Here is a 24,895-nt window from a genome sequence, read left to right on the forward strand (position 1 = left end):
GTCTCAAACTGATCAAATGATATTACACGTCCAAAGTGCTACTGATGTGTTACACTATGAGCAGGTGGGTGTGACCACCCGCCACAACATACCACTTTCTTATCTTTGTTGTACGCAATTGTAACTAATCTAGAGGCGAAAGAGCTGGTTGTACCAGTCGCTGTTTGGTAGTACCATGAGCAAAACGGACGTCGTCTAGACGTTCTCCGCCTGATGAGTAATTGAGAGGCACTTCCCACCTAGTGGTTAGTCCAATAACGTACAACACGCTTACTAGAGATGACAGCTCGTTGCTCTCTGCAAACACTCCGTTAGACTCACAACTACAGTCCTACACCTGCACGTGTCGAAGTACCACAAAATTCAAAAGGCTGCTGCAGAAGCTAGTAAAGACTGTCGTTAGCAAACGCAGTCAAAACGCGGTATCTACGAACTGCACTAGTCTTGACAAAACAGGATCTCACAGTTCTAATTATCATTCGTAATTTGCCGTCGCCTCTGGTTTATCATGTCACTAACCACTCGCCTACGCATGCAGTTGTCACCCACGCAGGTCAAACAGCTGGAGAACAAAAGGCCCTTCATTCCGTTCGTTTGATCATTTTGAGTTTCAGCTTGGTCTGACTAAGATGACGACACAATATTTGATTCTTTCGTCATTAGGACTGTTTGCGGCGTTGAGCTGTGTATCTTCACTATCTCCTATTATTCCGTGAGAAGACTACTTTTGGATAATGGCTGTGCTTCTAAACATTTACTTTACGTTTCAGGCCTCCCAATATTAGTCATGTCGTGGCACCAAAAAGTGTAGCGCCGGGAGAAACATTTGTTGCGTACGTTCACGTAGAGGACATTTTCTGGAAGGCAAAACAGTCGGTGTCTGTACACGTGACACGTTCTACTGGCAGCTCGCTTGCTTCAAGCAAGGAAAGAATAGTAATCGCAGGTAGTGAAATATTGATTTAGCATATTTCAATAGTCATGTCAGATGGGATCTATTTTCTATAGGTTCATTCAATGCATTTTCACTGACGGTGTGTCTAGACACGTGTTGCTCTTCCACCTGTCTTCAACTATGCATAAACTTACTGTCGTTACCTTGCACCATAGATTCCTAAAGATGCTGATCCAGCTGAAGGTCCGTACAGCATCGACGTCAAGATGACAACGCATATGCAAACGGTGGTGACCAGGAGTCTACCACTTACAATATCTGGCAAGAACAGAATCATCCTCATTCAGACAGACAAACCTATCTACAAACCAGGAGAAACGGGTATAAAGTCAACCTCTAGATCGATGATGTTATTAAGTCTAATATAACATTACTCCTTTTTCAGTTATGGGAAGAGTGATCGTTCTTGACCGTGAGACGAGGTCTGTGACAGGAGGAGTTACCGTCACCATCGAGGTGGGTTTGTTCACACTTTTAGCGCTAATTTATGGTCTACATACTTCAATGTGTTATAGAATCCTAAATCATATACGATTGGTCGTTATTCCAACATTGACTTAGAATTTGGTGAGTGCCTAAATTTGACAACATTAATAAAGTAAATAATAGTGATATTACCAACACACTGTAGCACTAACTCGCACGCTTTAACAAGGCATTTGTTGATCAAATGATTTTGCAACTAATATATCTTGCGCAGGTGTTGGCAAATTTGAGTTTCCATTGTCTTCTGAACCCGTCCTTGGAACACACACGTTATGTGCTACATACGAGGTAGAAAAGTTTACCAATTGATGTGTCTAACGTATAGTCTAAGACTTTCTGTTTCTTCAATTATAGGGTTTGCCCAAAAACCAACGTTCTTGCTTTACCTTTGAAGTTAAACGTTATGGTAAACTGTGCTCATTCTAATCAAAATCCATTTTTGCAATAAATGCTTCCTTTCAGTTTTGCCCAGATTTTCCTGTTTGGTGACCCTCACTGATGATGTAATCGATTGTGTCACAAGAGAGGTTTGCTTCACTGTGTCAGCAACGTAAGCATCTATCCAATTACATTAGAAATCTCTAAAACGTAATTGATGAACTGTTTTAGCTATACTTACGGTCAGAAAGTTAGAGGAAATTTGAAAGCACGACTGACTCCTAATTATAGATGGTTACGATGTCCTCTAGAAGAAGCCATTACAATGCGCAAGGTCAGATAAAGTGATTAATTGATTACGGTATTTGAATTTCTGAAGTCTTTACCGTTTAAACGAAAAATTTTCTATTAACAACATAAATTTTCTATTAAACATATATTTGATGTTTCCTTATACCTCTCCATGATGTGCAAGTGTTGTCTTTACCTCATCTGGGCGCCCACAAACATGGTAGGTGAGCCCAGCAGGGTACGTGGTTCTGTGTAGGCCACACGGCGATCAATGACTAGCCAATTCGATATAGATTGCAGGCATTATGGTGACCGCAAACTCGGTACACTACGCCTAGGGATATCTGTGATCCCCAGGCGCTGAACAAAATCTTTACTGGACTATTCACCAGACAACAGAAACTCCCCAAAAACTGAAACAGGTCATAGTGCCATAGAAAAAGGTAGAGAAACATGAAAGAGAAAGACAGACATGGTTTGAACTCCGAAACCATGGAGTTGTAGCCACTGTCTCTAACCACTGAGCCATGGCGGTGACTTAATGTCAGTATGACTATTATTTATTAAATTTAAATTATTTATTAATTATTGTACATCTGCTAATATATGGGAGAAATTCTTCTTGTGGCTACTAGGAAATGTAGCATGAGACATTGCAATACAACGCAATGTCCAGTATCGGTAACATACAATATAACTTCGTATATAAAAATCGAAGTGTACATGTATAATGTTGAACTAGAAAGCAAATGCTATTAAATAAGAGTTTATATACTGTGTATGCACACCGTGAACCGTGAATTCAACCTTTCCTACAGATCGATGGAACAACTAAAGTGTGTATGAAGTTCTGTACACGTGGCTGTGGAGGAAAGCTAAACATCGATGTCAACGTGACCGATCCGCAGTCTCAAACAACCGTCCAATGCGATGGACCGACAAGTATCACAAGAAGCTATAGACCGAACAAACTGACTTTTATCCAAGAAGACAAAACATTCAGCCAGTGCCACTACACCACAGTAAAAGTAAAAAACAAGTAGAAGCCATTTAAATCGCTATCATTTCTAAGTGTTCTCGTTCTAGGTTGCAGCGTCTAGTTTGACGGGAACTCCAAAGTATGCAAATGTAAGCCTGACGGGTACGATATACGCGATGGACAAAAGCGGATGTCAAAAAAAGAAGTATCAATCACTGACAGCTAGTTATCAACAGACTGATAGAAGTGGAGTAGCAATATTTAATGTTTGTACTCCATGCAACGCCTTGTCTATCCGCTTTACCGTAAGCAACAAGTTTTAAAGCTTAAAAGGTTAATAATGCAACCGTGTTATGTATTTAGGCTTCTGCAGTTCCGATAACAGGAGAAACAAATCGTTTTGCTAATGCATACACTTCTCTAAATATGATCTATGCTCCCGAACGAATTTTGTTGTCTAGCAACAAAAAGCAAGTAGAGGTATAACGTAATTTATTTCACTTTTCTGGATAGTGCTTTTTGGTGATGGTTTGTTTTGATGCAGGTCGGTAATACAGTATCTGTCTATGCTTCTTTTTCTAGCAAAGCAGTTGCAGATTTTTATGTAAGTCATTACCGTTTTCATTAAAAAGTAGCAAACGATATTTACGTAATCTACACTTTTCTAGATTGTTAGCAAAGGTAAGATTGTCAATCATGGTCAGTGCTTACCTACAAGAGATGAGAATGTCAGAAGCAAACATCAACAGTTGTGTGAAGACGGAGGCATTAAGAGAACTTGTTCATTCTCATTTTCTGTGACGTCATCGATGGCTCCAAAAGTTACTGTTATTGTCAGTCAGAAGAATCAAGCGGCTTCACGCATCGCTTTTGATGTAATTGCGAATACCAAATCACAGGTCAGTTGCGCTGTAGCCGGCGAGGTGTCTTACTTTGTATTACAATCTTGTTCTTTCTAGATGTCTCTGGAATTTCAAGAAGAAGAAGTGAGACCTGGCGAGAAAGCCCATTTACTAATACAAGCGCCTGTCTCGTCATACGTGGGCATAGTAGCAGTAGATCAAAGCGTTTATCTTCAGCAAGACAAAAACCAACTTACCACAGCTAAGGTTACCTTATATGTCTTGTCATTTCTAAACCATTCCAAAAACAGTCGTTTGTCTTTCAGTTGTATGATGAGATTAGACAGTTTGATGAGCACAAGCCACTGGCCATCAAGAGATACGTTTGTGGCTGGTATGCATACTGGAACTGTAAGTGTGACTGCTATGGATATCCAAAAGGAGGAAATCCACCTTTTCCACAGCCGAGACCTCTCTCTGCAGTAGGCGTAAATGGTCCTCCTGGAATCAAAGGAGACGTAGGAAGTCAGCAACCAGGCATTGTCAGGCCTGAAAAATGCTGTGCACGACGTTGCTATGATGTCACTTACTCTCCTCGGTATTGTTCTTACTTCAAAGCAAGCAGCTACTTTACTGTATGAATAATATTATCGATTGCAAAGCAGACTCTTGTTACTAACCAAACGAATTTGCTATTTGTTTTACAGGCTTCTGGAATTAGTGTGTCTGACAGTGACACGACGTCTCCGACTGAATGCTCGAAACCAGCACCTCCACCCAAACCCGAAGTTACATACGACTGTTGTTTTCAATTTCCATGTTAGAAATCCTGCAGGTGTACAAAAACATCATTTTGTTTTATAATTTTGATCTTTAGTTTGGCGAGCACTAACCAACGGTGGTCCAGTTGTTCTAGCAAACGGATTAGCTGTACCGTTAGCAGCTCCAATTCAAGAGGATCGTCTACCTCCAGCAATCTCAACAGATGAAGGAATAGATTCACCAAACGTTGCCAATCTTGTAAATCCAACTCGTGTACGAAAATTCTTTCCTGAGACTTGGCTTTGGTTTGAGATGGAGATGAAGTATGTCATTGCTTTCTATTTGTTTTGTTGCATTTGCTAACCAATTTTATTGTTATTCAGTAATCATACAGAGACAAAGGAAGTTACTGTGCCTGATACGATTACGTCTTGGGTTGCCGATGCTTTCTCTGTTTCACAGTCAACGCACATGTCAATAGCAAGACCGACAACTTTAAGAGTATTCAAACCTTTCTTCATCACTATCAATCTGCCCTATTCGGTGATAAGAGGAGAGCTAGTAGAGATCACTCTCACCGTTTACAACTACTTGGAGACACCACTAACAGTGAGCGACCAAACGATTCCATGTTATCTGCCATTGCGACACACTTTTTCCTAGGCAAATGTCGAGGTCCTAGTCGACAGCAATGATCTACGAATAGTGCACGGAAAGGGAAACAAGACAGCGCTAAACCAGGCTGTTAGAACGGTGACTGTTCCTGCAAGCGCAGGTAACTCCCTATCGTATTACCTCCTACCTCTCAAGAACGGCCACCTGCCTATAAAAGCCACAGCCAGATCGACATCCGCTGCAGATAGCCTGATACGAAATCTGTTTGTCGAAGTAATTAAATCACGATTAAAACATAAATTTGTAATCTAACTCTCTACTACTGTTGTTAGCCTGAAGGAGTGAAAGAAGAGTATGCCCAATCAGCCCTCCTGTGTATTGAAGGTATATATATATATAAATATATTCAGTTGTGTTATAAATGCTTTCAAAACATTAACGTTGCTAATTGCAGATACTCCTACTCCCACTCCAGAAATCGACGACGCGTCTGATGACGGTGTGAACTGCATTACAAAACGCTTTAATGCATCTCTCCCACCAGACTATGTTCCCGACTCAGAAAGCGCAGAAATTTCAGTAACAGGTTTGTTTACGTACATTTAAAGAGTGTATCATACATTATGTAAAGCAATAACAATTATATGCAGCGAATTACATGGGACCAACGATTAGCGGTCTCGAAAGTCTTTTGAGGTTGCCAACGGGCTGTGGTGAGCAGAACATGCTCAACTTTGCCCCCGCCGTCTACATCGCTCGCTACCTCGACACGATCGGAAAGCTTGACGCTGCAACGCGCAAGAAAGCTCTCCACTACATGCAAACAGGTAAGACATTCAAGGCTCTCAGACATTACTCAAATCAATTAAAGATATCTTATTGTATTAGGCTACCAGAGAGAATTGACGTATCAGCGTCAGGATGGATCGTACAGCGCATTCGGAGATCGTGATCGTTGTGGAAGCATGTGGTATGTTGAACCAACAAAATGTATTACAATTTCTATAACATTGTTTATCATCTTCTCGTCAGGTTGACAGCGTTTGTGTTGAGATCGTTTGGTCAAGCGGACGGCCTCATTGGAATGTCTATCGATAACAAAGTACAGGAAGAAGCAATCGACTTCATCATATCGAAACAGAACGACGACGGTTCGTTTCCGCCTGTGTGTGGTCCAATACACAAGGAGATGCAAGGATGCAGCGGTGGTGGTTGTTCTCTGACCGCTTACGTCACACTGGCGCTTCTTGAGGCTGGACTACCACCAAAGGCAACAGTAAACGGATATTATATGTTCAAGATAAACTGCTAATACGTTTTGGTGTAGGATAAAGCGGTAACGGCGGCTCTGAGCTACTTGACAAACAACTGCATACCGTCCAACTGCAGTAGCCCGTATAATCTGGCTTTAGTCGCTTACACGTTGACAAAAGCCCCAGGATACGAGACGAACGCAGACGCAGCTCTCGATTCGTTAAGAAATTGTGCCAAAACCGATGGTGACCACACCTACTGGCAATACACACTTTCTCCAACTTGTGAGAACACGTGGGCGTGGTCCTATTATTGCCGATCGAGCTCTTGTGACGTGGAGACGAGCGCCTATGCGTTATTGGCGTTTGCAAACAGAGGAAACATTGCGTATAGCCTACGAATTGTTCGCTGGCTACTCGAGCAGCGTAATCCGAGAGGAGGATTTAAGTCCACACAGGTTGGTATCAATTGATCTATAGTATTTATAACACGGAGTGTCAGTAACTGTTTGCTATTGCGTTTATTGCAGGACACTGTGGTAGCTCTTCAAGCTCTATCGGAATATGCCCAGTTGACTTTGTCTGACGGACGTGTTTCGGCAACAGTGCAACTTACAGCTAGTGGTCTAGATCAAGAGCTAATTATCGATTCCTCGAATGCCATGCAAGTACAAACTGTCCAGGTTGACTCCAAATTTGCAACAAAATTGTTTTGATAGCAAGATTGAGTAAATGTTTGTTTAGCTTCCCGTTCTTCCTACCGTCATCGAAGTGTCTGTTTGTGGTAGCGGTTGCCTGTTAGCCTCACTCGGTGTCAACTACAATGTACCCAAACCGGACGAAATCGCAGCATTTGACGTGTCTGCTGTCGCCACTGTTCAGAAGGGATCATGCAAATACGTCGTCAGAGTCTGCAACAGGTTAGCTTTCATTGCACGTTATATACCTTTTCTCTATACAAAATGGTTGATATAGATGGATCGTCAATGATTCGGATAGCTCCAACATGGCGGTGACCGAAGTGACATTCTTTTCAAGTTTTGCACCAGTGCAAAGCGATTTGAAGCAGGTTTAACCAAATTAATAAATTAATTAATTAATAAAAACTACAACCAATTGTTATGTTGATTAGTTGGTGAAAGAAGGACGATGTATGATCAAAAGAACAGACTTTAAAGGACGAGTTCTTAGCGTTTACTTTGATGAGGTACGTCAATTTTGACAAATACACAGAAGTCTAGTGTTGTTTAACACAGTCTAAAATCTTTAGGTGACCAAAGGACAGTGTTGCTTTGACGTGACGATGAAGAGGATTTCAGTGGTCGAAGACCTTCAAGGTGTTCCCGTCATTACGTACAACTATTACGAGCCCGACCAGAGAGGAGGAACTATGCTGTATCCTCGACAAGATTGCGAATGACACATCAAACTTGTACTTGACGCTCAGTAGTTACGTGACGTCGACTGGTTGTTAAAAATTTATCTTAGAGCAGCATTCTTACTTTATTAGACTTTAAAATCGAATGAGTGGTTATGTAGAAACTCTCAGTTTTTCCATTTTTGCATGCGATATGAGTCTTTGGGTAAGCTAGAGATCTTAGAACAAAAAAATCTTGTGAAAGTTAGTACTCCTGTTCCTTACGACAACTTGGTGGCTTACTGTTAATTTATGATGACATGCGTCCAAACACCCTAACAGTTGCCTCATTTTCTACTCTCAATTAATGAATACTTCCAGGTGATCTTGCCAGAATTTTTAAGTACGGTATTTCTCGGCTGCTGTTCTTCGCCGTCCAAAACGTTAACAAAATTACTGGAGTAGAGATTTTAGATAATCTTATCGTGGGTTACAGAAAGCCCATAACTGAAAGTGACGGTGTAGACAAGGCCTCAATTGCTTGCATATATCTAAGTTTATATAATACACATACACGTCCCGTACTTCGTACGGGCAAGATACCGTAGGGTTCTGACGGAGGACGTAGTCAGAGCTTGTGTAGACACGTCACGTGCAATCTTTGTTGCGAGGTTTTGTTCTGAATAAATTCGAATCTAGCTGTTCGCACTTTTTGCGATAGAAATCTATGTAGCCATTGGTGCAGGAAACGCCTATGTACTCCGTGCAAATGCAATCTGAATTTGGAGAGAAACGAAAGCTCTAGAAGACTAGCGCTGCAATCAACCAGAGATATTCGATTGCTCGACGCTTTCCGAAGAACGACGACACGTACAGTCTACACCGGACTGGTGTAGGCGTGTGTTCAAATTTACTAGCGTTTGCGGAGGGGCGTAGCGTGGCATGTTCGTATTTCAGTTACCAGGAGAGCTGTAAAATTGGTCTGGTAGTTTGAAAGTACCTGGACCTATAGAGTCGACAATTGCAAATCGTAGAGTTTGCATGTATTTGATCAATAACCAGTGGCGTAAGAAGATGTTTACGAGCGAGGAGAGGGGCTGTACCGTGTAAGTCATCGCGAGTAAGCGAAAACTATATCGCTTACCAGACCGTATACAGATTTGTGAAAGTCACTGGCACATAAATTTCTATTTATATTTTGAGCGAAGGGCTTCAACTCTCCATCCCCCGATTCTTACGTCGGCGATAACATACCCACTAGTTATTGCCGATCATAGCGAGGCTTCTAATCTTAGTCGCACAACAGACAGGGGCGTAGTCATATATGAATCTCCATCCAACTCTCGGGATATATATCTGCGCGTGCGTGCGTGCGTGCGTGCGTGCGTGCGTGTATGTGTGTGTGTGCGCCCGAACCTCAAATTTCTCATTCTCACGACCACGTTTCATTTTAGGTCATAGTTCAAGAAATCGTTTCCGTGTCTGTGATATACTGCTTTAGTTTTAATCCGTGTAATCTCTTGTATTCTAATCTAATCAAGGGCAACAATCAGTCACTAACACTCTTTCTGTAGCCATGTCATATGAAGATATGTTTCAAGAAATGGGACTTCTACATCGTTGCCAATATACCGTCAAGTTGCAAGAAACAGCCACTCCTCAAGCTGTTACCAGTCTTAGACGAATTCCCTATCCATTGACGGTAAGGTAAAAAAGGACTAGATAGAATGTTAGCATCAGGAATTGTTGAAGAAGTTTTGGAGCCGACAGACTAGGTCAGTCCTATGGTTCTTGTGCTCATAAAGGACGGCAAGGTGCGAATTGGTGTAGACTATACGGCTGCAAACAAGGGGTATAACGAGAAAGATTTCAGTTATCAGTTGCAGAAGACCTGTGCCAAAATGCATGGTGCTTGGCATTTTACTACCTTGGACGCCGCATCAGGTTCTGGCAGATACCTTTGTCAGCCAGTTGTTCTAGTCTTACCACATTTGTTACACCGTTTGGGATATTCCGATTCACGCGTCTGCCATTCTAGATTACATCAGGACCCAAAGTCTTTCATCGTGCTATCAAGAATATGTTGCATGACATGTATAGGGAACCGATTGCTTTATTGATGACATTGTCATATGGGGAAGCACCCATGCGAAGCACGACCAAAGATTACAGCACGTCCTTAGACATGTCGAGGGAATGGTTTGACTCTCAATCAGTCCAGATCTTTCTTTCGTCTCACCGAAGGTAAATATTTGGTCATGTTTTCACATAAAGAAGGTACCCGAGCAGATGAAAACACTACTGGAGTGGTAGCGTCCATTGAAAGGCCAAAGAACCGCGAAGAACTGCAACGGTACATGGGCATGATCGTGTATATAGCAAAGGTTTTCAATATCATTCGCACGTTTCTGCCCCTTGGCGTACCCTGCTGCGAAACGACACCACTTGGACGTGGACCCAACCCAAGAAAACGCTTACCATCAGCTCAAGGCGACGATCACCGCTCCACCAGTTTTGGCGTTCTATTCGTCTCACGCCGACATGATTGTGTTCACTGATACATCGACATAAGGTATAGGCGTGGTGCAACTCCAGGTTTAGAGTGACGGTCGCTGGACACCTGTTGATTACGCCTCATGGGCCCTTACGCCCGCAGAACAGCGCTATGCGCACATAGAAAAAGGGGCACTCGTCATAACGTAGGAGTGATAAAAAATTTTAATGTTGCCTTTCGGGAAGCATATTGCCCTTCGTGGTCGAACCAGACAATTATAAACATGCAAATTCTAGATCAGTGCCCGCCTTGCCTACAACGTCTTTAAATGTGCTGATGAGGTAGCTCTTTCAGGTAATCTGTGTTTCGGGAAAGGAACTAACGATGGCCGATACCCTATCGCCTAGCCCCGTTTACAAGAGTGACGAGACTCTGAACACATAAATTCACTTAAGAGGTCCGGCCAGTTCCAATCTTATGCAAAATAGAATGCGGAAAGAAACGTTAAACAACCCAATTATCATTGTTGCAGATATTGCAAATCCAATGGACCAAACAATACATTATCTAAACACTGAACTACGACAGTTTTGGAATGAGCGTCACTTACCCACAGAAGTCAATAGTATTGTACTCCGGGAAAATGAAATTGTGATTTCACCAAAATCACGCAGTGACATAATCGAAGGAGGTTATGAAGGTCATCTGGGGATCGCTGACACCAAGCGCAGGGCCCGACAAGTTGTCTGGTGGCCGGGTATGGGTGTCCAGATGGAAACTGTAGTCGCTCATTGTGATTTCTAGTTGCCGCCATTGGAGAGAGCAGCGAAAGAAACCTTTGCAAGTCTCTACCCTTCCTGAACTACCGTGGCAAAGAGTATCCGCCGATTTATTTCAACAAGGAAATGAGCACTATTTGCTACTATTTGCAGTTCCCCGAAGTATGCAGCCTTTAGCAACTTCAGTCTCATGACGTAGTAAGTGGCCTCAAGAAAATGTTCTCGCGCTATGGCATTTCCAAAACACTTCATAGAGAGTCTGAGGCAACGGGTCTCAGTTTGTGAGCGACGTATTCCGTCGATTTACTGGAAGTATGGCTTTCGTCACACCACATCGTCTCCGCACCATCCGCAAGGCAACAGTTTGGCGGAGCGCTTAGTACAGACTTTTAAGGGCTTTTTAACAAGGGCAGCAGAGGCCGGGGATTTTTACCTTGATTTTTGGCGTAAAGAACATGCTCTCTAGAAGCTATGCCATTCTCTTCTGCATAACTGTTAATGGGACGTCGCCTCAGAGCTACCTTACCTTCAATGTCTTCTGTTTTACAGCCAGCAACATCAGCTCTAAGAATCATAGGCCAAGCGAGAAACAACAACAAACCAATTACTACGTAATTGGAACGAGCGTACACGTGAGACTCATGCATATGAAAATGATAAACACGAAACGGTTTAGGACAGGACCAGTCAAGGGAAGAAGGAGTAAAGGAGAAGAAACAAGCACATAACCCGTCAGAAGACCATCAAGAGATGCTAACGACTCGTTCTGGGCGCGCAATTTGCCCACCGTTTTGGCTAGCAGACTATTATTAACAGTGTAGATTAATCTAGTTGATAATCAAGTAGAGTTGAGTTGCAGGTTGAAGTGAGTTACAGGCTAATAGATATAGGTTGTGGAGCTAAGAGTTGCGAGCCTTGCTGTAAAGAGGGAGATGTGATATACGAGTCTTTAGTTTTAATCCTGGTAATCTCTTGTAGTCTAATCTAATATAGTGAAACTAGAACACTGCGTGTACGCTACGCCTCGAGAACACGTACCACAGTGTCCGACCACAGATCAATACAGAACGATTAGTGCAAGTGACCAAACGAAACTGCCTCATGAAGTTCCATCGCCCCATCCTTTGTATTTTAGCTAGGGATTATGTTTACGTGACAACCCAAAACACCTTCAGAAGATGAATGCCACCTACAGTCAACTATTCACATATTATGTGCTTTACTACAAGTTTGCATGTTTACGGCAATTTCCATGACATGGTTTCAGCGAATACGTATACTGTCTACCTAGGGGGACACGTTTCAGTAGGCTACAGTAGAGGGTCAGAAAACTTCGTTGGGACGAATACCATAAAACTATTTTACTAATTAGGATACTTACCGTATAATATAAAATATTGGCGGGAAGTCATTTTAGCGGATTGGCGGATTCTTCGTCGATAACTTTGGGCACCGAAATAGAAATCCGGGTATAACAATATTCTGATGTCATTACCCACGTTCATCAGGCATTGATAATGGCGATAATAATTAATGCCAACAGCATAGGAATCATGTATGTCCTGTTCTTCACACTTACACCACAATTCTTTATTGTTGGAGACCACAAAGCCACGTGATGGCCACGAATGCTGCAAGACGGCCACGTGTCAAGTGGGTGGAGACTATAGGGTCGACGCCTACAACAATTATCCAACAGCCACGTCAAACCACTAAATAGAATCCGCAAATATGTTTTATGTCAATTTTTTTGCAAACCGCCAAACTGAACTCTTAGCAATATTTCATCTTACACTGTAATGAAACGAAAGTAGATGAAATAGGCTTCTGTTGAAAGTTTACTCTAGGAAAAAAGTGGCCGGACCAGCCGGACCCGTTCTTACGGTTCTGGACTTCCGCACTCAGAAGCACTGTCTAGTTGGCATGGATATTGTTTCCGAGCATGGCGAGGCTTCTAATCTGGATCGCACAACAGAAAGAGGCGTGGACCTATATGACAATCTATCGAGCTCTCGATATATATATATATATATATATATATATATATATATATATATATATATATATATATATATATATTATATATTATATATATATATATATCATTAAGACCTACTTTAAAAGAATTGTGTCTGTGTCTGACTACAGATCGGTATAAGAACGATTCGTGCATGTGACCAGACGGCGAAGAAATGCCTAACAAAGTTTTGTTGCCATTGTAGCTAGGGATTGTGTGTACTTGACAACTTAGAAACACCTTCGGGATCTGAATGCCACCTACAGCCAACTATTCACACCTCCCGTGCTACAGTATGATCAATCCTTTACTAGCCTGTGCTGCATTAAGCACTCTTGATAGTCAATGTTTGCCGATACCAATTTGTATGTCAGTAAATACCATAACACTGTCGTTACAACGGAATTGACTGTATACTTATACTGTACATTTAATTTTTCATGATCACGATTGAGAAACGACGACTAGAGACCGGTTGCGTGTAGGCGCAAACCTACTCACGTGCGCACTTGCTGGTGGACATCCGGGACTTTCATAGCGCAATGAAAACTTCTTTGCTGTTGTGGGTTGCGACAGCCGCGCCGATCGTAACAGAGACATCAGTTTCGCTTGTTTGCCAGCGATTGTGATGGTCAAAGGTGAGAAATTTTGAAAACTGACCGAACGGCAACGAGGGGCGTGGATCACTGTCTGCTATCAACAGAAAAGACCAGAAACATATCAGTTTGAAGTACACACGCGTCTTTTCCGATCACTTGGTAAGCGCAAAGTCTTCTGCAACTAAAGACCAAACGAATGCGGATTATGTTTCTAGTCTTAGACTGCTATATTCGTCAAGGCATTCATTGACGACAGAACGGTACGAACGAGTACAGCAAAGGGTTGCAAAGAGACTGTGATTAGAAGAAGACGACAAAGCAGTTTTTCTACTTGATTTTAGTGCATGTGCAAACGAAATTACTGACAACATCGAAACTGATGACAACGTAGTTAATGGTTCGATAGTATGCATACAGACCTAGTAGTGAAGATGATGACACTGCCGCAGGCTAAAGAAGCCGTTGCACTGTCTTTAGGAGGAACTGGCAACAATATACAAAATTCCGATTTTTAAAGCAGTTTACTTTCAGAGGAAAAATCCGTCGTGGATGCATGTTGTTGATGCTGACACACGAGAATTTCCTCGGACAACTGGCTGAGAGAAATTTCGCAAAGGTCTCGACCATCAGGGTACTGCAATTTAGCATTGTAGCGACGTCGGCTGTCAAAATCTAACAATCTGTAGCGATAATTTGGAAAAAACTAGGCCTCAAACTTATCGAAAATGTCCCGGCTTATGGCGCGCCATGTGTGTCAAAAGTCGTTTCGTCGGCTCATTGATGTCGTTTCGTCGGCTCGTTGATGTCGATTCGTCGGCTCGTTGATGTCGATTCGTCGGCTCATTGATGTCAGCGGGTGGCCTCAGGGTGCGTGACCATTTCGTCCGTCCCATTTTCAACAATTGAATAAATATTGAATTAGAAATTGAAAATAGCCTAGAAGTTGCTTGTAATCTCAATATTCAATTCTATTAAAAATTAAAATTGACTGATTGACAAACTATAATTATCTGCGGATTATAATAAATATTGAAAACACCTAATTTCTAAACAATTTTCTATTTCAATGCTATGCGATATTGAAATTGCAAGCACGTTAGTTTAATTTTTAATGTTAAATTCAATAATCAATTTAAACTTAATTTAATCTTAAATTTAATTTTTATTTTCAATTTAAATTTTAAAAATTAAATTTTGAATTTTGAATTTGCATGGCCAATTTGTCCATTCCATTTTTAATTTTTGAGACAAATTAAAAATTGAATGTCATTAAAAATTGACTGGCGTTGTTTGCTTTTACCTGCGAATTTTCAACACTTGCTGTGTCCACTGTGGACTCGGGTCCGCCACACGCGGGGAAGTCCCTAGAGGCACTAACCTTAGTGGATACAACAGATCAACAATTCACAGGTAAACACTGTGTTATGATAAGGTTCTTACAGGCCTGTACAGGCATCTCTACACGTTGTTGTAAACATTGTTGTCTAGAGATGTACGCATGTTAATTAACACGTCGTAGCTTGTTGTATCCACTAGGGTGCCTGTTATAAGAAAGCCTTTATACAGCCTTTAGGGACTTCCCCGCGTGTGGCGGGCCCGAGTCCACAGTGGACACAGCAAGTGTTGAAAATTCGCAGGTAAGAGCAAACAACGCCAGTCAATTTTTAATTTGACATTCAATTTTTAATTTGTCTCAAAAATTAAAAATGGAATGGACCAATTGGCCATGCAAATTCAAAATTCAAAATTTAATTTTTAAAATTTAAATTAAAAATAAAAATAAAATTTAAAATTACATTAAATTTAAATTGATTATTGAATTTAACATTGAAAATTAAACTAACGTGCTTGCAATTTCAATATTGCATTGCATTGAAATAGAAATTGGTTAGATATTAAGTATGGTTTCAATATTTATTATAATCCGCAGATAATTATAGATTGTCAATCAGTCAATTTTAATTTTTAATAGAATTGAATATTGAGATTACAAGCAACTTCTAGGCTATTTTCAATTTCTAATTCAATATTTATTCAATTGTTGAAAATGGGATGGACGAAATGGTCACGCACCCTGAGGCCACCCGCTGACATCAATGAGCCGACGAAACGACATCAACGAGCCGACGAATCGACATCAATGAGCCGACGAAACGACTTTTGACACACATGGCGCGCCATAGACGTCGACATCAATTAGCCGACGAAACGACTTTTGACACACATGGCGCGCCATACCGGCTGTCCTCCACGCGTCAGTTTGTCTCACGTGAGTGCAACCGGTCTATACCTACCAGGGTTAGATACGTAATATATAATACTAGGAAGTTTGCACTCACCAACACGAGGCGCTAACGGACACCGTAATCGATAAAGGATAAGGAAATGCAAAACGTGTTGAGGCTTGACACACGTCTCAAACTGATCAAATGATATTACATGTCCATAGTGCTACTGATGTGTTACACTATGAGTAGGCGGGTCTGGTCACTCGCGACAACATACCACTTCCTCACATTTTGTTGTACGCAATTTCATAAATAATTTAGAGGCGAAAGAGCTGGTTGTACCAGTTGCTCTTTGGTAGTACCATGAACAGAACGGTCGTCGTCTAGACGTCCTCCTCCTAATGCGTGATCGATAGGCACTTCCCACTCAGTGGTTAGTCCACGTGCAACACGCTTACTATAGATGACAGCTCGTTGCTCTCTGCAAACACTCCGTTAGATTCAAAACTACAGTCTTATGAGTGCACGTATCGAAGTAGCACAAAATTCGAAAGGCTGCTGCAGAAGCTTCTAGAGACTGTCATTAGCAAAAGCAGTCAAAACACGGTATCTACGTACTGCACTAGTCTTGACAAAACAGGATCTCACAACTCCAATTATCATTCGTAATTTACGGTCGCTTCTCGTTAATGATGTCATTAATCACCCGCCTACGCATGCAGTTGTCACCCACGTCACACAGCTAGAGAACAAAAGGCCCTTCATTCCGTTCGTTTGATCATTTTGAGTTTCAGCTTGGTCTGACCAAGATGACGACACAATATTTGATTCTTTCGTCATTAGGACTGTTTGCGGCGTTGAGCTGTGTATCTTCACTATCTCCTATTATTCCGTGAGAAGACTACTTTTGGATAATGGCTGTGCTTCTAAACATTTACTTTACGTTTCAGGCCTCCCAATATTAGTCATGTCGTGGCACCAAAAAGTGTAGCGCCGGGAGAAACATTTGTTGCGTACGTTCACGTAGAGGACATTCTTTGGAAGGCAAAACAGTCGGTGTCTGTACACGTGACACGTTCTACTGGCAGCTCGCTTGCTTCAAGCAAGGAAAGAATAGTAATCCCAGGTAGTGAAATATTGATTTAGCATATTTCAATAGTCATGTCAGATGGGATCTATTTTGTATAGGTTCATTCAATGCATTTTTACTGACGGTGTGTCCAGACACGTGTTGCTCTTGCGCCTGTCTTCAACTATGCATAAACTTACTGTCGTTACCTTGCACCATAGATTCCTAAAGATGCTGATCCAGCTGAAGGTCCGTACAGCATCGACGTCAAGATGACAACGCATATGCAAACGCTGGTGACCAGAAGTCTACCACTTACAATATCTGGCAAGAACAGAATCATCCTCATTCAGACAGACAAACCTATTTATAAACCAGGAGAAACGGGTATAAATCAATCTCTAGATCAATAATTTTATTAAGTTTAATATAATATAAATCGTTTATCAGTTATGGGAAGAGTGATTGTTCTTGACCGTGAGACGAGGTCTGTGACAGGAGGAGTTACTGTCACCATAGAGGTTGGCGTATACACACTTTTAGCGCGAATTTATGGTCTACATGCTTCATTGTGCTATAGAATCCTAAATCATATACCATTGGTCGTTATTCCAACATTGACTTAGAATTTGGTGAGTACATAAATTTGAAAGCATAAATTAATTAAATAATATTGATATTACTAACACACTGTAGCACTAGCTCGCACGCTTTAACAAGGCATTCGTCGATCAAATGATTTTGCAACTAATATATCTTGCGCAGGTGTTGGCAAATTTGAGTTTCCATTGTCTTCTGAACCCGTCCTTGGAACACACACGTTATGTGCTACATACGAGGTAGAAACGTTTACCAATTGATGTGTCTAACGTATAGTCTAAGACTTTCTGTTTCTTCAATTATAGGGTTTGCCCAAAAACCAACGTTCTTGCTTTAATTTTGAAGTTAAACGTTATGGTAAACTGTGCTCATTCTAATCAAATTACATTTTTGCAATAAATGCTTCCTGCAGTTTTGCCCAGATTTTCCTGTTTGGTGACACTCACTGATGATGTCATCGATTGTGTCACAAGAAAAGTTTGCTTCACTGTGTCAGCAACGTAAGCATCTATCCAATTACATTAGAAACCTCTAAAACGTAATTGATAAACTGTTTTAGCTATACTTACGGTCAGAAAGTTAGAGGAAATTTGAAAGCACGACTGACTCCTAATTATAGATGGTTACGATGTCCTCTAGAAGAAGCCGTTACAATGCGCAAGGTCAGATAAAGTGATTAATTAATTACCGTATTTGAAGTTCTGAAGTCCTTACCGTTTAACCGACAAATTTTCTATTAACGCCATAAATTTGCTATTAAATATATAATATTTGATATGTCATTATACCCCTCCATAATGGGCAAGTGTTGTCTTTACCCCATCTGGGCGCTCACCAACCCGGCAGGTGAGCCCTGCAGGGTACATGGTTCTGTATAGTCCACCGGGCGATCAATGACTAGCCAATTCGATATAGATTGCAGCCATTACGGTAATCGCAAACTCGGTACAGCATGCCTAGGGATATCGATGATCCCCAGGCGCTGAAGGTCTTCGTCAACGGACCATTCACCAGACAACAGAAACTCCCCAAAGACTGAAACAGGTCATAGTACCATGGGAAAAGCTAGAGAAACATGAAAGAGAAAGACAGACAGACAGACAGGCAGGGTTTGAACCCCGAAACTCTGAAGTTGTAGCCACTGTCGCTAACCATCACTGAGCCACGGCAGTGACTTAATGTTATTATGACTATTATTTATTAAATTTAAATTATTTATTAATTCTACATCTGCGAATATATGGTAGAAATTCTTCTTGTGGCTTCTAGCAAATGTATAGCATAAGACAATTGCAATACAATGCAATGTCCAGCTTCGATAACATACAATATAACTTCGTATATACAAATCGGAGTGTACATGTATAATGTTGAACTAGAAAGCAAATAGTATTAAATACGAGTTTGTATACTGTGTATGCACACCGTGAACCGTGAATTCAACCATTCTTACAGATCGATGGAAAAACTGAAGTGTGTATGAAATTCTGTACACGTGGCTGTGGAGGAAAGCTAGACATTGATGTCAACGTGACCGATCCGCAGTCTCAAACAACCGTCCAATGCGACGGACCGACAAGCATCACAAGAAGCTACAGACCGAACAAACTGACTTTTATCCAAGAAGACAAAACATTCAGCCAGTGCCACTACACCACAGTAAAAGTAAAAAACAAGTAGAAGCTATTTGAATCGCTATCTTGTCTAAGTGTTCTCTTTCTAGGTTGCAGCGTCAAGTTTGACGGGAATTCCAAAGTATGCAAATGTAAGCCTGACGGGTACGATATACACGATGGGCAAAAGCGGATGTCAAAAAAAGAAGTATCAATCGCTGACAGATATTTATCAACAGACTGATAGAAGTGGAGTAGCAACATTTAATGTTTGTACTCCATGCAACGCCCTGTCTATTCGTTTTACCGTAAGCAATAAGTTTTAAAGCTTACAAAGTTAATAATGCAACCGTGTTATGTATTTAGGCTTCTGCAGTCCAGGAAACAGGAGAAAGAAATCGTTTTGCTAATGCATACACTTCTCTAAATATGATCTACGCTCCTGAACGAATAGTGTTGTCTAGCAACCAAAAGCGAGTAGAGGTATAGCGTAATTTTATTTGTCTGGATAGTGCTTCTTGGTGACGATTTGTCCTGATGCAGGTCGGTAATGAAGTAACTGTTTATGCATCTTTTTCTAGCAAAGCAGTTGCAGATTATTATGTAAGTCATTACCGTCTTCATTAAAAGAGATAGCAAACGATAATTACGTCATCAAAACTATTCTAGATTGTTAACAAAGGTAAAATTGTCAATCATGGTCAGTGCTTACCTGCAGGAGATGAGAATGTCAGAAGCAAACATCAACAGTTGTGTGAAGACGGAGGCATTAAGAGAACTTGTTCATTCTCATTTGTTGTGACGTCATCAATGGCTCCCAAAGTTTCTGTTATTGTCAGTCAGAAGAATCAAGCAGCTTCACGCATCGCATTTGATGTAATTGCGAATACCAGATCACAGGTCAGTTGCTCTTTAGTCGAGAAGTTGTCTTATTATGTATTACAAGCTTGTTCTTTCTAGATGTCTCTGGAATTCCAAGAAGAAGAAGTGAGACCTGGCGAGAAAGCCCATTTACTAATACAAGCCGCTGTCTCGTCATACGTGGGCGTAGTAGCAGTCGATCAAAGCGTTTACCTTCAGCAAGACAAGAACCAACTCACAACTGCTAAGGTAACCTGATATGTCTCGTCATTTCTAAACCATTTCACAAACAGTCGTTTGTCTTTCAGTTGTATGATGAGATTAGACAGTTTGATGAGCACAAGCCACTGGCCATCAAGAGATACGTTTGTGACTGGTCTGCATACTGGAACTGTAATTGTGACTGCTATGGATATCCAAAAGGAGGAAACCCACCTCTTCCACAGCCGAGACCTCTCCCTGCAGTAACCGAAAATGGTCCTCCTGGAGTCAAAGGAGACGTAGGAAGACAGCAACCACGCATTATCAGGCCTGGTAAATGCTGTGCACGACGTTGCTATGATGTCAGTTACTATCCTCGGTATTGTTCTTACGTCAAAGCAAGCAGCTACTTTACCGTATGATATTATCAATTGCAAAGCAAACTCTTGTTATTAACCGAAACGAATTTGCTATTTGTTTTACAGGCTTCTGGAATTAGTGTGTCTGACAGTGACACGACGTCTCCGACTGAATGCTCGAAACCACCACCTCCACCCAAACCTGAAATTACATACGACTGTTGTTATCAATTTACACGTTAGAAATCCTGCACGTGTATAAAAAAGATTTTGCTTTATAATTTTTGATCTTTAGCTTGGCGGGCAAGAACCAGCGGTGGTCCACTTGCTCTAGCTGATCGATTTTTAGCTGTACCGTTAGCAGCTCCAGTTGAAAAGCAACGTCAAGGTCCAGCAGGCTTGACAGATGAATCAATTGATTCACCGAACGTTGCCAATCTTGTGAATCCAACTCGTGTACGAAAATTCTTTCCCGAGACGTGGCTTTGGTTTGAGATGGAGATGAAGTATATCATTGCTTTCTATTTTGTCTGGTTGCATTGGCTGACCACTTTTATTGATATTCAGTAATCATACAGAGACAAAGGAAGTTACTGTGCCTGATACGATTACGTCTTGGGTTGCGGATGCTTTCTCTGTTTCACAATCAACGCACATGTCAATAGCAAGACCGACAACTTTAAGAGTATTCAAACCTTTTTTTATCACTCTCAATCTGCCCTATTCGGTGATAAGAGGAGAGCTAGTAGAGATCACTCTCACCGTTTACAACTACTTGGAAATACCACTAACAGTGAGCGACCAAGCGTTTCCATGTTATCTGTCATTGTGACTCACTTTTTCCTAGGCAAATGTCGAGGTCCTAGTCGACAGTAATGATCTACGAATAGTGCACGGAAAGGGAGACAAGACAGAGCTAAACCAGACTGTTAGAACGGTGACTGTTCCTGCAAGTGCAGGTAACTCTCTATCGTATTACCTCCTACCTCTCAAGAACGGCCACTTGCCGATAAAAGCCACAGCCAAATCGACATCCGCTGCAGATAGCCTGATACGAAATCTGTTTGTCGAAGTATTCAATATCATGATTAAAACACAAATTTGTAATCTAATTCTCTACGACTGTTGTTAGCCTGAAGGAGTGAAAGAAGAGTATGGCCAATCAGCCCTTTTGTGTATTGAAGGTATATATTTTCAGTTGTGTTATAAATGCTTTCAAAACATTAACGTTGTTAATTGCAGATACTTCTACTCCCACCACCGATCTCGACGACGCGTCTGATGACGATCTCAAGTGCATTACCAAACGCTTCAATGCATCTCTCCCACCAGACTATGTTCCCGACTCAGAAAGCGCAGAATTTTCAGTAACAGGTTTATATACATTCATTTTAATAGTATATCATACAAATATAAGGCAATAACAACTATGTATATATTTAGCGAATTACATGGGACCAACTATTAGCGGTCTCGAAAGTCTTTTGAGGTTGCCAACGGGCTGTGGTGAGCAGAACATGCTCAACTTTGCCCCCGCCGTCTACATTGCTCGCTACCTCGACACAATCGGAAAGCTTGACGCTGCAACGCGCAAGAAGGCTCTCCACTACATGCAAACAGGCAAAACATTAAATGCTCTCAGAATTTACTCAAATCAATTAAAAATACCTTGTTGTATTAGGCTACCAGAGAGAGTTGACGTATCAGCGTCAGGATGGATCATACAGCGCATTCGGAGATCGTGATCGTTGTGGAAGCATGTGGTATGTTGAACCAACAAAATGTATTAAAATTTCTATAATATTGTTTATCATCTCGTCAGGTTGACCGCGTTTGTATTGAGATCGTTTGGTCAAGCGGACGGTCTCATTGGAATGTCTATCGATAACAAAGTGCAGGAAGAAGCAATCGACTTCATCATATCGAAACAGAACGACGACGGTTCGTTTCCGCCGGTGTGCGGTCCAATACACAAGGAGATGCAAGGATGCAGTGGTGGTGGTTGTTCTCTGACAGCCTACGTCACACTGGCGCTTCTTGAGGCTGGACTACAACCAAATGTAACAGCAAAAGGATATTATATGTTCAAGATAAACTGCTAATACTTTTGGTTTAGGATAAAGCATTAACGGCGGCTCTGAGCTACTTGACAAACAACTGCATACCGTCCAACTGCAGTAGCCCGTATAATCTGGCTTTAGTCGCTTACACGTTGACAAAAGTCTCAGGATACGAGACGAACGCAGACGCAGCTCTCGATTCGTTAAGAAATTGTGCCAAAACCGATGGCGACCACGCTTACTGGCAATACACACTTTCTCCACCTTGTGAGAACACGTGGGCGTGGTCCTATTATTGCCGATCGAGCTCTTGTGACGTGGAGACGAGCGCCTATGCGTTACTGGCGTTTTCGAACAGAGGAAACATTGCGTATAGCTTACGAATTGTTCGCTGGCTACTCGAGCAGCGTAATCCGAGAGGAGGATTTAAGTCCACACAAGTTAGGATCAATTGATCTATAGTATTTATAATACTGAATGTCAGTAAGTGTTTGTTATTTTGTTATTGTAGGACACTGTGGTGGCACTTCAAGCTCTATCGGAATATGCCCAGTTGACTTTGTCTGACGGACGTGTTTCGGCAACAGTCCAACTTACATTTAGTGGTCTAGACCATGAGCTAATTATCGATTCCTCAAATGCCATGCAAGTACAAACTGTCCAGGTTGACTCCGAATTTGCAACAAAATTGTTTTGCTAACAAAATTAAGAAAATATTTGTTTAGGTTCCCGTTCTTCCTACTTCCATCGAAGTGTCTGTTTGTGGTAGTGGCTGCTTGTTAGCCTCACTTGGTGTCAACTACAACGTACCCAAACCGGACGAGATCGCGGCATTCGACGTGTCTGCCGTTGCTACTGTTCAGAAGGGTTCATGCAAATACGTCGTCAGAGTCTGCAATAGGTCAGCTCTCATTGCACGTTATGTAACATCCCTTTATATACAAAATGGTTGGTGTAGGTGGATCCGTAATGAGTCAGATAGCTCCAACATGGCGGTGACCGAAGTGACATTCTTTTCCAGTTTTGCACCAGTGCAAAGCGAGTTGAAGCAGGTTAACTACATTAGTAAATTTATTAATTAATAAGAACTACAACAAATTATTGTGTTGATTAGTTGGTGAAAGGAGGACGATGTATGATCAAAAGAACAGACTTTAAAGGACGAGTTCTTAGCGTTTACTTTGATGAGGTTCGTCAAGTTTGACAAATACAATGAAGTCTAGTCTTGTTTAACACAGTCTAAATCTTTAGGTGACCCAAAGAAAGTGTTGCTTTGACGTAACGATGAAGAGGATTTCAGTGGTCGAAGACCTGCAAGGTGTTCCCGTCATTACGTACAATTACTACGAGCCCGACCAGAGGGGAGGAACTATGCTCTACCCCCGACAAGATTGCGAATGACGCATCAAAAATTTACTTGACGTTCACTAGTTAAGTGACGTCGACTGGTTACGTACACACGTATGTAGTAGAAAAGCGCAAGAAATTGCTTTCCTATAAGTTGTTATAATTGAGAAACGGCGATATGCATACCTTTCTGTCCAATTTGTATCTTTGAATTATGTTACATATCAATTCATTTTGATATGCGTAGGTACTAATCATGCACGAGGTCTAAGGTACTTTTGGTTGAGTTAATAGCATTCAAATAATTTCTAAACATTCCGAAAAGCGTCTGGTCTAATTGAAATTTATATATTTAGGGTTTCATTGTGTTGCGTTGTGTTTTCTTTTAACTAACCAAAAATTTCGTAGCCATTGTGGTAAACGGACACAAGACATACAATAGCTGAGAAAGTTGAGATAAATACGGAGTTTTTCTTGAGTCGTAGGACTGAAGTGAGGCATCTTTAGCCCATGAGGGGCATCGGTCATTAGGGGCCGGTGACTTTTAACTGTCCCGGGCCCGGGCATTTCATGGAAGAAATCCTACAGGCTACCAATGACTCTTACTTATAGAAAAGTATTAAAATCCAGACACCCACCCGGGAGAGTTTAAAAACTATGACTCCCTGTCACGAACTTGACTAGCAGGAGTCTATATAGGATGTGTGGTACCCCGACAAAGTTTCTCGCCTAGACCACACGTGTTACCAG

General features: G+C 41.5%; 2 protein-coding genes across 3 annotated transcripts; both read left to right on the forward strand.

Moving 5' to 3' along the window:
- The first annotated feature begins 607 nt into the window (after positions 1 to 607).
- Positions 608 to 8,189, forward strand: LOC134181944 (alpha-2-macroglobulin-like protein 1). Of its 2 annotated transcripts, none has more exons than XM_062649240.1 (32): positions 608 to 712; positions 771 to 946; positions 1,009 to 1,034; positions 1,111 to 1,276; positions 1,341 to 1,411; positions 1,471 to 1,522; positions 1,656 to 1,729; positions 1,796 to 1,847; positions 1,904 to 1,991; positions 2,051 to 2,153; positions 2,929 to 3,138; positions 3,197 to 3,394; positions 3,453 to 3,569; positions 3,634 to 3,693; positions 3,758 to 3,988; positions 4,049 to 4,198; positions 4,258 to 4,566; positions 4,639 to 4,750; positions 4,809 to 5,016; positions 5,077 to 5,302; positions 5,357 to 5,581; positions 5,641 to 5,692; positions 5,763 to 5,894; positions 5,959 to 6,135; positions 6,197 to 6,278; positions 6,341 to 6,584; positions 6,636 to 7,019; positions 7,092 to 7,244; positions 7,306 to 7,481; positions 7,537 to 7,630; positions 7,694 to 7,768; positions 7,832 to 8,189. In XM_062649240.1, the coding sequence occupies exons 1-32, from the start codon at positions 630 to 632 to the stop codon at positions 7,979 to 7,981; spliced, it is 4,656 nt and encodes a 1,551-aa protein (XP_062505224.1). In that variant the 5' UTR covers positions 608 to 629; the 3' UTR covers positions 7,982 to 8,189. The 2 variants fall into 2 exon arrangements, with proteins under 2 accessions (XP_062505224.1, XP_062505225.1); XM_062649241.1 differs by having other exon boundaries at positions 6,341 to 6,578.
- Positions 8,190 to 16,806: 8,617 nt separating this feature from the next.
- LOC134182036 (alpha-2-macroglobulin-like protein 1) lies at positions 16,807 to 24,470 on the forward strand. Its single transcript, XM_062649357.1, has 32 exons — positions 16,807 to 16,927; positions 16,986 to 17,161; positions 17,224 to 17,249; positions 17,326 to 17,491; positions 17,555 to 17,625; positions 17,685 to 17,736; positions 17,870 to 17,943; positions 18,010 to 18,061; positions 18,117 to 18,204; positions 18,264 to 18,366; positions 19,160 to 19,369; positions 19,428 to 19,625; positions 19,684 to 19,800; positions 19,861 to 19,920; positions 19,987 to 20,217; positions 20,278 to 20,427; positions 20,487 to 20,795; positions 20,865 to 20,976; positions 21,034 to 21,244; positions 21,306 to 21,531; positions 21,586 to 21,810; positions 21,871 to 21,922; positions 21,981 to 22,112; positions 22,182 to 22,358; positions 22,420 to 22,501; positions 22,561 to 22,798; positions 22,855 to 23,238; positions 23,310 to 23,462; positions 23,524 to 23,699; positions 23,757 to 23,850; positions 23,913 to 23,987; positions 24,050 to 24,470. Exons 1-32 carry the CDS (start codon positions 16,845 to 16,847, stop codon positions 24,197 to 24,199), a joined length of 4,653 nt encoding a protein of 1,550 aa, XP_062505341.1. The 5' UTR covers positions 16,807 to 16,844; the 3' UTR covers positions 24,200 to 24,470.
- Positions 24,471 to 24,895: the final 425 nt, after the last annotated feature.

Source organism: Corticium candelabrum, chromosome 7 (assembly GCF_963422355.1).
Source record: "Corticium candelabrum chromosome 7, ooCorCand1.1, whole genome shotgun sequence".
NCBI classification, from domain to species: Eukaryota; Metazoa; Porifera; class Homoscleromorpha; order Homosclerophorida; family Plakinidae; genus Corticium; species Corticium candelabrum.

Bases quoted from the DNA above. Each gene is read 5' to 3' on its own strand.
- LOC134181944 (XM_062649240.1), top strand. From the start codon at position 630: ATGACGACACAATATTTGATTCTTTCGTCATTAGGACTGTTTGCGGCG. The intron at 1,730-1,795 runs GTAGAAAAGTTT...CTTCAATTATAG, and splicing joins CGTTATGTGCTACATACGAG to GGTTTGCCCAAAAACCAACG. The intron at 2,154-2,928 runs GTCAGATAAAGT...CCTTTCCTACAG, and splicing joins AAGCCATTACAATGCGCAAG to ATCGATGGAACAACTAAAGT.
- LOC134182036 (XM_062649357.1), top strand. From the start codon at position 16,845: ATGACGACACAATATTTGATTCTTTCGTCATTAGGACTGTTTGCGGCG. The intron at 18,205-18,263 runs GTAAGCATCTAT...AAACTGTTTTAG, and splicing joins TGCTTCACTGTGTCAGCAAC to CTATACTTACGGTCAGAAAG. The intron at 23,700-23,756 runs GTCAGCTCTCAT...TGGTTGGTGTAG, and splicing joins GTCGTCAGAGTCTGCAATAG to GTGGATCCGTAATGAGTCAG.